Source organism: Poecilia reticulata, chromosome 2 (assembly GCF_904066995.2).
Source record: "Poecilia reticulata chromosome 2, P_reticulata-male-v2, whole genome shotgun sequence".
In the NCBI taxonomy this organism is placed as follows: Eukaryota; Metazoa; Chordata; class Actinopteri; order Cyprinodontiformes; family Poeciliidae; genus Poecilia; species Poecilia reticulata.
In genome coordinates this window covers 29472604-29487837 of record NC_088831.1, presented here as the reverse complement: position 1 = coordinate 29487837, position 15234 = coordinate 29472604, and the positions used below count along the sequence as shown (strand labels likewise).

The 15234-nt window shown below is 36.4% G+C and overlaps 1 protein-coding gene across 3 annotated transcripts in view; it reads right to left on the bottom strand.

Annotated features, from left to right (window-relative positions):
- The window catches only part of LOC103458997 (glypican-6-like), a 110451-nt gene that overhangs the window by 76280 nt on the left and 18937 nt on the right, over positions 1-15234 (bottom strand). For all 3 annotated transcript variants that reach the window (XM_008400172.3, XM_008400179.3, XM_081602943.1), the window contains exon 2: positions 5333-5491. In XM_008400172.3, the coding sequence (XP_008398394.2) occupies positions 5333-5491 (159 nt within the window). The remainder of the gene's footprint in view (positions 1-5332; positions 5492-15234) is intronic.

Below are 15234 nucleotides of genomic sequence, written 5' to 3'. Positions count from 1 at the left end.
AACAAATAATAAAATAGGACTCGGCAGTTTTAAACTCAATACAGCAGTTTGACCAACAAAAATAAAATCTAAAAAACAAGTTTTGTTCTTCTTGAACAACTCTCTACATCAGTGCAACAGTTTGATCTACAAAATAAATAAAAATGATACTTTTCACGTCTGACACCTTAGCTCCTCACTGTTAACTCAGTATCACTTTCCAGCCCTGCATTCAGTAACTTACCAAACATGAGTCATAAAAAACACTGAAGCAAAAAGCCTAAATGTTTTTATTCTCCTGTAATTTTTAGCCGCAAACAAAATATCTACAGATATGTGTTTCTGTCTCTGCCTCCCTCTGACTCTCTGCAACCTGATGTTCCTGCATGGATTTATGGATTTACAACAGACACTACAGTAATTTACAGGATCAGAATGTGAACAAAATATAAAAAGTATGTTTTTATTATATAGAATGAGAATTTAAACGACTTCATTTTCAGATGTATACATTATTATACATCTCAACTCTATTTAGTTTGTAGCAAAAATTTTCACTAATTTATTTTTAAACCTCTCCTCAAACACTTTTCTTATTGTCTCATGTAATTAATATAATTAATATAATTAATTAATATAATTTTTATATCTTCACACTCTGAAACTCCACCTGGCTCTCCTATGCCTGATCTGCTCCTCTCATAATAAAATAATTTAGCTTATTTAAAAATTAAAAACAGTTCATACATATTTCACTACACTAAATGAAGACCTCACCAGAGCTTCTTCACCTTTCTTCAACATCATTCTAGCACTGCTGTTCTCCTAAATATCTAAATAATATAATATAATATAATATAATATAATATAATATAATATATAAATACACATTAAGTGGTCAAGTATGATCAGGTGTGGCTCACTTATAAAAAGGCTCATTTCGCTGCTTTTTCAGTTTCATTCTAAATCATTGTGACTAGACTAGCTAACTTTTAAACAAAGTTAGCAGTAAAATTTTGGACATGTGACTATTCCAGAATTAAAACGGCTTAACCAGAAAGATTTAGTTCTATATATGAAAATAAACTGACAACAAGATGTTATAAACGAGCGATATTCATGGCAAAATTCCTGACAGATCGTTTACCTTATTCAAACTGAGTTTCTCTGACCCCGTCTGCTGCTGCCTTTATTCTGAGCAGTTCAGAGGGGGGGGGAGGAAGCGCTCTGCTAATGCGCTGTTGTGGGCCTTCAAAATAAAAGCATGCGAGCGGAATATTTTAGAATTCTTCGCAACTGAGGTGAAATTATTGGGGGGGACGAATGTGACTCTCTTCAATATTGGGGGGGACATGTCCCCCCCGTCCCCCCTGCTTCCTACGCCTATGCCCATACAAGGGATGGACAATAAATCAATATCAATGTATGTCACAACAGACACACGATCAATGTCAATAGATAATACATCTGATATAATATTCAATATATAGAATATCCACTGAACTCTGATCCAAAACTGCATAACTTTCAGTGAGTTGCAGGCAGAGGAAAGGCTTTTACTGCCCTACCTCTCACTGTGAGCAAAGCAAGGTGGGCAGCATCAACTAACTCACTCTTTGGTTAACTAGCAACGATATATTGAGTAACTTACATCATTTCAGATGTTTCCACCATGCATAATAACGGTATAAAACCAAACAACGGCATTGAGTGAAAACTCTGGATGAAACAAAGTTGCTAGCAACGTATCAGTTATTTAAAACTCAACAAAAAGCTACATTTGCTCAAAACACAACATATATGAATTTATTTATTTCCATATTCATATATGTTGTGCTCGGAGCACCTAAAGGAATTGCAGTAGAGCAGTGTAAGGGGTAACGCTAAAAAAAATGTATTCTGATGTAACGCTTGGTTGGAGAGACTGCAGTGCTAAGGCTTGTGTGCTAATGTGGATCAGATCCATCTAACCTGAATATTGACAGAAATTCAGCATTTCGTCTTGTAGTTTATGGCAAAAGTGATCATTCCCACAATTGGTGCAGGGCAAACGTTAATGCAACGTTAAAGGGTAGAGTGTCTGCTTTTAGGTCTCCAGGTTCCAGCAGCCACATTTCTTCTGACCTCTTTGAATAAATTGCTATATAAGTCACCAGTTTATGAACTCAAACTAAAACTAGAGATTTTGCCATCACCATTTTTGTCATGGATTTCCATTTTGTTATGAACTGATGCTTTGGTGTGGTGTTCCATACATAATGTCATCACTCAGCAGCAACGTCCCGTTCTCAGCTGCCTTGAGCAAGTTTTTTTTTTTTTTCTCTCCACATTTCTTGATTTCAGGTTGGAAAATGTATACGGTTATTATGAACTACAAGCTGAACATATTTGAAAAAGAAGGGGTTTTTAAAACTCTTAGATTTTCTCCTTATGTAATTATGGATTGTATGGGGTCAGAGAGTGGACATCGGTAGTTCAAACAATCACACAGGTACGCTGAGCTTCCAATATGTTTCTAAGTGTGGACGACCTTAAAAGACCAAATGCATGCTCTCTTTATAATAAATGGCTGTTGAACAAGAAACATGTGTGGGCTGCTTAACAACTGCCAACAACTGTAGACTCATCAAAGTCTGCACAAGGAAATGAACATACACAAGGACCGTACATTAACTACACGTAGGTGGAACACCAGAGTCCGGTGCTAAATGGATTAGAAAGGGCATCTAAATAACCCAATACCGAGGTCATGTTTAGAACTCTGCAGCAGTATTAAGAAAAGCACAAGAAAATATTACGGTAGAGCAAAAGAGAAACCAACATCGTACTGAAAAATCTATTACTGTAAAGACACATTTCAAACTGATTTGAACGGTATCAACAGTGAGATTAAATATTTATCAAGGAAACAACATCTCACACATCCTAAGCAGCTTGTCAGCGAAGACAGACAGTGTCTGGCATAAACTCTGCATAGGACATCTTTGACTATTGTGACTAAAATATGGAGAGTGGCAGCAAATCCCAAGGGAACGAAAGATAGCCTGGAGTCATGCATATAAGTGCTGCTGCTGGAAACACCCCCACCCAAACCCCACCCCTTTCACCCATCGTTTCTACTGCAGGGAAGTGGTTGGTTTTCGCCACTCTTATTTCAGTGAATAATTTAAGTATCATTTATTTATGCTTTCAGGAATCACATATTGTCACCTTCCTAAAATAATGGGCTTGGGTCATTTTTTGCCAGTCAATTTTGGCAAAAATTGACTTAGGCCATTATTTTAGGAAGGTGATGGTATGAGTTTACGAAGTGTAGCATACAGGTAAAACATGTAATGTGTAGATCAATAATTTGTATGACATTTCAGGAGTCTAGACTATACAATTATTTTATGTTTTTGATTTTTTTCTGTACTTGTGAAACAGTTTTATTCTAAAATATATTCTAATATAGTATTATACAATGTAAGATCTGTAAAACAAATTTTCCCAAAACTATTAACATATTAGGTTGTAATCTGATGTTTCAAATGAACTATAAACAGCCCCAGATAATTACCCTTTATTTCAGAGGTTGACTGCAGTGTGACAATATAAGTCTTTGTTAGTTATTCCTTAATAAAACTATCAAACATGTTGTGTTTTTAATTTGAGTATATGTATTAATTGGGGAAATTACTCAATATTAAAATGACTGTAATTTAACTAATCTGTCGGTGCTACAACCATTTTCACTCCTGCAGTTCACGCTTTGCACCCAAAACACAACACTGCTTCTTCTTTTTCTTCTATAACATTTCAAAGTTCAAGGACGCAGGGATCTCTGTACATGATCTCTACAACATTCAGAAATCGGGGCTCTCTATTTTGCCCTTTTCTCTTCTAAATCTATGGGGTTTATCTTTGGAAAATGAGATAGCCTGGACAGAAGGTTGATCTGGAGTCTAAACCTCTTCCGTACTAATTTGGTCATATGTCTTGGTCCTTATCCTGAGAATTGGTTGGCACCAAGACGGATTTTTTTTCTGCAGTTCTTAACTTTGAGCTTGTGATTAAAAATAATATATTTATTGATTATCCTCAATGATGCTACATGATGCCAAGATAAATATGGGTCATCGTCCAGCCTTGTTTGTCGCAATTCTAGGTGTATTCATTTTTAAAAATATTGCTCTGACTGTAGGAATGCGCACGTTTAAGGATGATGAAACTGAATTGCAATCATTTCATGATGAACAAAGATTAACAAGCAGATTTGTCCCACTTAAATATGTTCTCTTGTATCTTCCTTTTTAAAGAGTGGCTAAGTAGAATGAGCTATATTTATGCCAAATGCAAAACAGGATCTTGTATTATTTGGATTAAACTTTAAAAATGTAAGTTATAACCTCCATACTTTGTTAAAAACATATATTACTATGCAATTTCTTCCTCCCACAAAATAAATGGTCTCAAACCAAAGGCTGGATTAACACTTGAAGTGAAGAATAAATATATTGCAAAACCCTTTTTACGTAGATTTACAAAGTGTACCATCTGCTGAGGGTGTTTGATAGGAATCTTGCACAGTAATAATTACCAAGATTTAATGATCATACATTTTATTACCTTCATGTGATAATACTGATAATGTTCTAAAATGATAAAAGATGAGACTTAAAGGGATCTTTAGCTTTAATACTTCAAAGGATTTATTAAAATTAAAAGGATGTGTGTGTCAGTCGTTTTGAAAAATAATAAGAAATCTCTCTGCTGACAGGTGACTTCCTCTGACAAGTTTCACCCCGGCCATGCTTTAGCTTTGTCCTTCATGATGAGCTGCAGATATCAACACAGTCTAATGGTTGCAGAACAAAATTATATTTCTAAAAATAATTATTGCGAGAAATAAAAAACACAGTGCTAAAATGTTGAGAGATGAAGAGCTTTAATTTAAAACTCAGTATGTTCCAATTTAAAAGAAACGAATTAAACAGATGGTGATTTGAAGAGTGAAATAATGTTTGAGACAAAAATCACGCATTGCACAAAACTCCAAGCAGCCTGAATAATGTAGTTTGTCTCTGTGTTACTGTGCACGTTGTCAATTCGTTGCACAAGAAACTGTTTATTTAATCCAAGGAGAAGCATATTAATGAGATTTCCACAACTCCTCTCCTCCGAACGGAAGAAGAAAAAAAAAAAAAACTTCAGACAACTCTTTACAATTAGGTCTAGCAGTATAAATCCTTTGATTTTTGCTTCCTGCAGCCAACAGCAATATGGGGACAGAGTATTTAAATCATTTTCAAAAGAAAAGAAATTTAAAAAATAAATAAATATGAGGAAAAACATTAGGGAATGAAAGACCTACCGTCAAATCTTTTATGTCTGGAGACAAATGTGCTTCTCAACGTGTGACTGGTTTCATCAAGCAGATTTTCAAAGTCCAGCTTGCTTTGCTGACCAAATCGGTCTTCCATTTCTTGGGTACAACAGGTGTGTTCATAGGTGCAAACACGCAGATCTTGTCCTGCAAAAGGAAAACAAACAGAAGTGTTTTTTTTATATTACTGCTGCTGATTTGATAAAAAACAACACACAGATAACGCTTGACCAAGTTGAAGTAAAAACACATACTGTCTAACGTTCCCAGATTACTCCCAAGTAGTTGGGATTAAAAAGGAGGATGTCCTATGCTGATAACTGGGGTGTTCAGTATTTGATCTAATTTGTTTTTACAGTAAATTTAATATGAAGCAAATAATTCAGACCTTTTATAATGAGCTCTATAGTGGCTCTGGTCCACAAGACCTTTATTTATGGCCCTTCAGATGCCTTTACAGCATGAGTGAATTTGATTAAATCTGCTTTAATTCAATGTACATAATTAATAAGACACGCTCAGTAATTATGGTCCGACTGTTGCCTATGTAAATTACACAATCTTTAGAAATTAAACATATTTTTAATCAGAGACAGTGAATGAAGTCGACTTATTTTTGAAAAATAAACTGATTTGTGCAGTCAAATAAGAGAATTAAAATAATGTGGTGACATGAAAGTAAATGATGTTTATGGTGTTTATTATTAAATTTTGCCTCTGGTGAAACAGATGAAATATTGTTTTAAAATATCCTCCCATAGTACATAATTGATGTAACCGTGGAAGTACTCAAACTAATGAAAACTTTATGACCCTTATAATTTCATTTTCATCAGTGGCCAATAAAAGAGAAGACACAGATAATCCAAACTCTGCCCGACAAAATTCATCCTAAAACTGTAGCCGGCTTCACTTTTGATGATTTTAGAAATGGCGTGTGCCGCCTCGTACTCGGTGACCTCAGCGTGCAGCTAAACAAGATCAGCTGATGCATGCACCCTTTTCGGCTCCATCTCATGATCATCATGACAGAAATACTTCCAATTTCATAATATCACAAATCATGTGATGGCACACCGTGGAGCGATCCTTTCGCAGTTGAAATCTAACTCAATGTTACAACACAAGTTGGGCCTAAAATTAAGGCAGACCTACGTGCTTGAGGGCACGCTATTTTTAGCAATCAATATTACACAAAGCAGAATTTAGATTCAATATTCATGAAGCCAAAACAAAATAACAGTACTTTTTTTTTTTGAAACCTCATTTACAAACCGTAATATGGCAATGTGAGGGGGATGTTTGTGTTAATAAATGTGTGAACAGTGCAATGAGGAAAGGCGTGAGACTCGATGGCAAAAGGGATTTGCATAAAATTAAAGCCTGGCAGTTCAGCTGACTACTGTACGCTCGATAAAATAAAACTGAATCTTCACAGAAAACTTAAAGTAAAGTGCTGCTCAGTTATTATGGTTGTGTATCGCTGCCGTATAGCCTTTATGATAAGTATATAAAATATGCTGCCTTCTTTGAGAATGGCTTTTGCTGAACAATGAGCAGAAAATATATTTTCAATACAGCAAACACTAAATAATAAGCCCAAGAGCATAAAACGTCTTTAAGACAGAAAGCCTGAAATATTGAAAATATGAAACATAAATAAATCACACTTTGCCTTTTTGTAGAAGTTTTACAATATACTTTTTCTGAAATTAAAAGAGGCTTTTGAGTCAGGTTCACAAAGAAAGACAGCACTGCCATAAAGGGATGATGACGTTCCATCTGTGCCAATCCTTGAGCCATGCGACTCTGTATCACTGGGTTGTTACCTTTAAAATAAATATATATATTTATTTTTTATGAGTTGTCGCTTATTGTCAACAGAAAGAGTAAAGAGTGACCAGTTTTGGTACACAAATTCTATTTTATGCAGGAAAAATGCGACATTTTTGTGGAACACAGGTAAGGAAGATGGATTCCCACGAAGAAACGTGTCTCTGTTCAGATCAATTTTGGCCCCAAGATTATGAAACAGTGTTAAGTGTTTCAAAGTGTAACAGATGGAGACATATCTTAGCACATGCTTTGACTGATACAAATATCCCAGCAAAAAAAAGTCAGGCCAAAGTTGGGAATAAGGCTGTGGTACATGAGCATTATGTTTAACAGGAAGGAAAATGCCTTCTAATATAGAAGATTTTACCTTTTATAACTTCTTTGCCTAAACAAAATGTCTGCTTGTGTTCACAGCTTGCATAAAACCAATACCCTTTTCTCTCAAAACAATTGCTAAGAAGGTTTAGCCACATTAATTATTTACAGTTTTTCTCAATGTTTGACCCAAAAGAACCAGCTGAAGTCTGGTTGAATATTAGTGCGTTGACTTTGCTTCTAGGGCTGTTGTAAACGATTATTTTAGTAATCGAGTAATCTATAGATTTTTCTTATGATTAATCGAGTAATCGGATAAAAACAATTATGAAATAAAATATTGGTAAATCTTCCATAACACCAGTGTTATGAACATCAGTCTATTTTTTCCACATTTGAGCTTCCCTACCAGCTACTTTTTTGTAGACCGGGGGAGCAATTGGGATATTTACGGCTCCTCCGTTCAGAAACTCACCTACCAGCCATGTTCCGCCTCCCGTTTGTTCAGACCGGGATGATATAAGTTTATTGTGCGGTTCGTCCGTAAAGCTGCTCTTACCCTGTAAGCATCAACCCTCAGCCGCCCGCCGTGTTCAGTCTCTCCGCTCACCTGTATAAATCCTCCTCAGCTTCTTCCCGCCGTTCAACCAGCAGCTCCGGAGCAGAAAGTCTGCCTAACTCTCGGCATCGCGCCGGTCATTTTAAGGATGTTTATTGGTCCCACAAAAACAATGAAAACCCGGAATTATCACCAATCAGTAAAATCCCCACAGGCCGAACTTGAAGATTGGACGTTATGCCGCTAACATGTAGCTTCCGTCAACAACTCAGAGGCGGAAGTCAGAGCTCCGCTCAACGCAAATAATGTTCCGGCTGAAACACGGTGCGCTAAATGATAAAACATAAATTAACGAAGCTTCAAGGCAGGTCAATTTTCCTCGAGGAATTTTAATAATCGAGGTACTCGAATCACTCGAGGAATCGTTTCAGCCCTACTTGCTTCTATTCAAAACTACTGTGTAGTGCAGGAGTCTTCAAACCCAGTCGTCAAGATTTACTGCCCTGAAGGATTTAGATGCATCCCTGCTCCAAACACAGTTGAAACAAAAGAATGAAACGATACTAGACCTTTAAGAGGTAATTCAGTCATTTGATGCAGTTGCGTTGGAGCAGGGATGCATCTAAAACCTACAGCAGATCTTGAGGACCAGAGCTGGATACTCCGGGTGTAAAGTAATCAAGCCACTGCATGTATCACTGATTCATTTCTGCGCAGTACAAATGCTGGTAATGTCCTGTACTTGCACTTTAGGACTTTATCTTTGATTCCAAAGCGTTTCACACTACAGTCAGTCAATCACACACTGACAGTGGCAAGCTACTGGATAGTAGCCACAGCTGGGGCAGTCAGACAGAAGCAAGGTTGCCTTGCACCGGTGTCATGAACTGACAACGTTCTACTAGTAGATCTTATATGTATAGTGCAATATTTATTGGTAGCCATCATAGAAAGTGAATCTCATATATAATATAGATTCATCAACCTTGAGGTGATATATTCCAAGTCATTGTTTCTTGTAATTTTGATTTTGGCTTACAGATAATGAAAACCCCCATTCAGTGTCTCAGAAAATTTGAATACTGTGAAAAAGGTCATTAATGGAAACTTGTGGTGTCACATCCTAATTAGCTAATTAACGCCAAAAACCTGCAAAGGTTTCCTGACCCTTTAAACAGTCTCTCTCTCTGGGTCAGTAGGCTGCACAATCATGGGAAAGACGGCTGACTTGACAGACGTCCAGAAGACAACCATTGACAACCTTCACAAGCGGCGAGCCACAAAAGGTCATTGCTAAGAAGTTGGTTGTTCACAGCGCTCTGTGTCCAAGGATATAAACAGAAAAAGCGAGTGGATAAAAGAAGTGCGGTAGGAAAAGATGTGCCAGCAACAGGCAGAACAACAACAGATTTGAGAGAATTGTTCCCGCAAAATCCATTCAAGAATTTGGTAGAACTTCACCAGGAGTGAGCAAAGGCTGGAGTCTCTGGTTTAGTGAAATTCATAGCCATTGCATCCATCTACCAGGACTTTCTAGAGCACTTCATGTTTCCCTTTGTTAATAAACTGCATCCATATGCTGATTTTATTTCTTTGTAGATGGAATTGTTTTATACACATCTCCCTGAATCTGTATCAATCGATTATCATCAGTTATGTGAAACAAAAAAAAAAAAAGAACACCGTATAACCTAGTGAATAGGTCCACAGGATGTAATTACTTTTAAAGACCATCTTTAGACTCATACTAAAATTTCTGAAGGTTTCTTTTTATTATTATTTCTGGTAAAACATCCTAAAGATAAAAAATGAATTAAATATTTGACGAGAAGGGACATACCTCTAGATTTTACCCTAATATAGCTGCAGGGCCCAAAGATACAAGGTGTCAGATACTCAGAGATAAGGTCAATGCAAAGTAACATATAACACTAACAACACTTAATATGACTCATAAGGTAAAAGCATCAAGATCAGACAGTGACTGTCACTGGATGAGACAGATGTAGGGTTTGGTGGAGGTTCATTGATGGCTCATGTGAGTTTGAAGAAGGAAATTAGTACAGACAGCTGTTCGTAAGGATGACCCAGTTAGAATAGCTGAATGATTTCAGCTAAAAAAAAGGGGACAGAAAATCATCTCAAATACCTGCTGCTGCAGATAAAGAAGAGTGTAGCTTTCAATAACCTTTAGGCAGTTTCTTTTTACGTTATGTAGCTCTGCTTATGTTCCCGTTTTCAAATGTTCATATTTTTAGATTCAATAAGATTTAAATTGACTCAGAGCATTGTGCTTGTTCTTTCTGAAAATTAATCCTGGAAAATGTAGTTTGCATTAAATGGCTGTTGCACAGGCAATGTATGATGTAAATGTTGACTTATTGGTACTGTTTAACAAAGCAAATTAAATTTCCTCATAAGTGTAACCCATTTAGTTTTTGCAGAAGATGTTTCATAAAGTTGGAGCAAACAGAGAGAGCGATATTGGAATATTTGTTTCAACACAATTTCTCTGCATCATCCAGAACCAGGTTCTCTCATGCTTTCTTCTAACCTTACAGAGTATCATCTCAATGCTCCTCCTCCAACTGTTGCTATACACAACCACTGATGAGATTTATTCTACACAACAAGCACTTGACAAGTTTATCCCAATAAAAATAATTGTATTAATAAGGACTAATTCTTACTAAAATGAAATAAAGGATTTCCAATCATTTTGCTGAAGCCTCTACTTTTAGGCAAAATAATGAACAATTGTTACAGATAACATTGTAGGTATAATATTCAGTTATATCAAAAGCAAATATTTGTTGCTTTTCTGTTGGAAGGCATTTAAATCACGTCAATATCTACTGGGGCAATCTCATAACGCTCCATGTTACACATCCTGCTTGGCTGACGGGCTGAAAAAGCAGGCGAAATTGCCTAAACACATCGAGCAAAGTTAAAATATTACTAACAGATTTGTTGCCAAAAGGAGCAAGGACAGATCTCACCAGTGCACCCTTTCTGTTGAATATTGTCTCTTCAAGGGAATGTCAGGAAGAGTTAAAAAAAGAAAAAAAAACAAGTCTACATTGATAATAACTCGGTGTGCTCCAGCAGTCTCAACAGAGCAAAACATTACTTAAAAATAAGCCTGTTGTACATCAACATATGGGAAGAAGCTTTCAAGGGACTTCAGCACTCAGCAAAGTGCCCTGACCTTCCAGACAAGGTTAAAACAGCACTGTGGCCTCGAAGATAATCCATCTACTGAAGCACAGAACACACATTGGTAACGGGCTGTGCGGTTCACAGAGCTAACTGAATACAAATACTCGCATTGATGTCATGTACAGTTTTAAAGGCAATTTCCTTTGCAAAAGTAGAATCAATATGCAATTTTTTTTTCCAAGTTATTACTTTTAGCCCTCTCAACCAGCTTAAGTCATTCAGTTAATATGCTACAACACAAAAAAAAAGCCCAAATCAGCTTTTACAAAGTGCACTCAGCTCAAAACTTGTTCATATCAGCTTGGTTTACAATGAGAGAATTGATTTGCTCTGAGTTGAGTTAATAGCAGCAGCAAATTGAGAATGAGACCTGTACAGTTTGTATCAAATTTGAAATAAACTTAAACTTAGGAGTAACTGTGTGTGTCCCCATTGATACGTAAAAGATTTGATCTGTTGAGTCAAGTCTATTTGTGTAGAGCGTTTCAGAAACAAGACAGCTCAACGTGCTTTACATCTTAAACATCACGCAGTCGCCAGCTGTGAAACAAACAATAAACATTACATTTTGTCAAATGCCACCATCAAATATGTTGATCAATGTTCCAATTACTGCTGATCAAAGGCAACTCTGAAGAGGTGGGTTTTAGCTGTGATTTAATGGAACGCTGTTTCATCTGTTTGCAGTTTTTCATCACACCGCGAATAAATATATTGTGGTTTGTTTACAGCTTTCACTATGAGTTGGTTTTAATATCTTAAAAGTAATCGTGCGACTCTTCTCGTCACGCGAACTGTGACAACCTTTCAGGGGCGTTGACAGCAAGTTGTCAAATTGCATTACATGTTAGAATCCATGGCAATAATAATCTTACCAAGTCTAAAGTGGACATGGGGGAAATCACTGGATATGTGGATCCCCCCAAAAAAAGCATGAATTGTCTTACCCAAAAGCCTGCCATCCCTCTCTTTCCTGCTGATTTTGTCCTCCTACCCTTATTCAGTGAGATCAATATTAGAGCTTTCCTCTTTAATTTGACAGATGGGTTCCTCAATAGTGTCTGCAACTAGAGAAACTAGCAGAAATGCAGCAGTGAGAGATGTTGTAGTCGATCTCCAGTCAATAATTCTGTAATTTTCATAATTCCTCATTGAGATCTAAAAATAGAATTAATAACCTTTAATACAAGTTTATTTCAGTAACACATTTCACTAGGTTAAACACATACAGATTGGTTAACCTCATCAGAACGCATATTTGAATTTATTTTAGTCCTTTATAAGGAGGAACACAATCCTGCACACTACTAGAGAAACCATCTTAATATTTTTGTTGTGAAAGTAGATTTTATTAGTTACCCAGTGATGAAGTTATGGCATAGCTTTAAACCTTTGTGTTTCTTTAATTTATGTCTTTTCATTCAAAGAGGGGGGAAAAACATGACAATCCAAGGAGGCTGGAAGGGGTTTTCAAACACCATTATCAAAACAAAATGTTTTCCCAGATAAATTGTCTACATTTTTTTTAGCAAAACCAAGAATAGTAGCTGAAGGGAGTTCCAACTAATGGTCTCATCTCAAAGCTGGCCTTTGGCAAGTCATTCAATATCAAAAGGACAGTAAGGCTGAAACAATAGGCCCAACATTCATTGTCTATTTGTCCATGACTAACAGAGCAGAGCAATGCTTCCCTTTGCTCTGATCAATGTGTTTAACATTCATACTGAGGAGCAGATCCTACTTCTATTAACATATTAATACCAAAGCAGCAGCAGATTTAATGCATACTAATGTTTTACCCCTTTTCCTCCAATGGAGCAAAGCTATAAAAATGTATTTATTATTTTAATTTTAATGAAACATGGGTATTCATGCTCTCAGGCATTCATTAAAACCAATGCAAAATGTCATAAAACTCTGTGATCACATCCTGTCACTTTTACATCTTAAACAGTTCAACTGACGTCAGCCAGCTTATTATCAATGCAAAGGGAACCCTAAAAGAGATTTAAAAGAGTTGGCTTTCTTTCAGTGCTCTAAATTGGATCTGGTTGTCATGTTAAGTGGTAAAGGTTAAAATGACACTACATAAATGAATTTAGCTGGGTAGAATTACCTGCTATTCACCAGATATGCGTAAACACACACACTATCAGGTGCCAGGAGATACTTATATCAAGTTTGTCAAATTCGACAAAAAAAAAAGAAGACGGGAGAAAAATAAATATCGATAAGAATAATAATCACCAGCAAGAATGTAACACCTTGTCAGTCTGGAATATTAGGAAAATTGATCTTTCTGTAGGTTCTTACCAAGAGGCTCCACAATCCCAAAAGTTTAGCAGCAGAGTCTCTTAAAGTAAAACTTTCTTTTTTTTTTCTCGAGTTTAATAGGTGGACCACCACCTTAAACCATTGGATGGACATAGTGGAGGAAATTCACAAAATGGAGACATTTACATAGACAGCAACAAACAGTAGCTGAAGAACTGTGGGAAAAATAGACATTGGTTAGAAACCTTTACAGGAACTAAACACATTAAGGAACTAACACATTAAGATTGTAACAAGATGTCACCTGCACTCAGTCTGTTTTCCTTTTACTATGCATGTTTGTTCTGCATTATGTAACAAAGGAAAATAAAAATCATAAATTAAAAAAAAAAAGTTACTGGAGTCTTAGAGAATTCTCTTAGAGCTTGCCTTACTGCTTGGAGGTGGCCGTGGGAGGATCTAAAGAAGAATATGTTCTATTTATAAAGTCAAATTAAAGTGGTGTAATTAGACTACATGAGTAATGTAAAAATCTGGTTCATTTTTAACTTTTTGAGGATTTCCTCATCATATCAGAACCTGGAGTTATCTAAATATTGTTGAAAAATGTACTTTTTTTGTGTGTCTTAGATCACTTCTGTGTTTGTAGCTGGAGCAAGAACTGCTGTGACCTGATGAAAAACAGGAGCAAGCTCCTCCTGTTTGCTCAACTTTTGCATGTATTTAGTGCAATCTGCTTTGTGAATTCATTGGAGAAAATAAATTAAATAGTATGCAGAGTGGTTCTTTAAAAAGGACTTTGAACTGCACTGGGAATTCTCCATAATAAGGATTAGGTGGACGGTCATTTTAACGTAGTTCCTCTTAGTACTATGTAAATGTCTTACCTGTACGCGGTAAGACAAAATCCCTCGTCACAGAAAACTTTTATGACATGTGCTTTCCTATTTTGATCTTCCTGATGTATCTACAGTGAAAAGGTAGGACATTCAGAAATCCTACTGAATATGATTTAATCACAATGTTTCAACTGCATTTTTTAACATTTAAAGGAAGCAATACCAATATTTGATTTTGTTGATTACAGAATCAAAATGTTAATTTTTCATAACATTTCTCAAGGTACTAACCCAAGCTACCTCATAAGTGTCATCAGTCACACGTTCTCCACACCTGGGTTTGTTTTTGAAGTTCTTTGCTGTGTAAAATTAAAGTGATATTTATGTGTACCTCATGACATTGTGACAGGGGTGTACTGTGTAAATAATCTTGTGACTCAAGTTGATTCAAAGTGTCCTGTGCATAAACTAGCAAAGGTAGGCCACCTCTCTGAAGTATTCCTCAGAGTGCGTGGCCGAAGAGACTCGCAGCATATGGTCTCTGCCATCTGCTGTGTCCCTTGGTCCTCCCTGACAAGCCTTTTATGGAGTCACAGTTGAAGCCACTCTCAGCCCTTATAAGATCAATGTTGGGGGTATGAGTCCAGCTTTCCTCTTCTTTCCAAGATCAATTAGCAAGGATATAAAGCTTTGGATTTAGTCGTTTTTGTTTTACTTCTATGTTCTGAATTCAATATATGGCTCAGTATTTCTTTCAAATATTTTCAGTCAGTAGGTGATATCTCTCACCCATTACATTTTTACAGGAAGCCTCTGGTTGCTAAGTGAAGAGCTGCAAGCAACCTTTC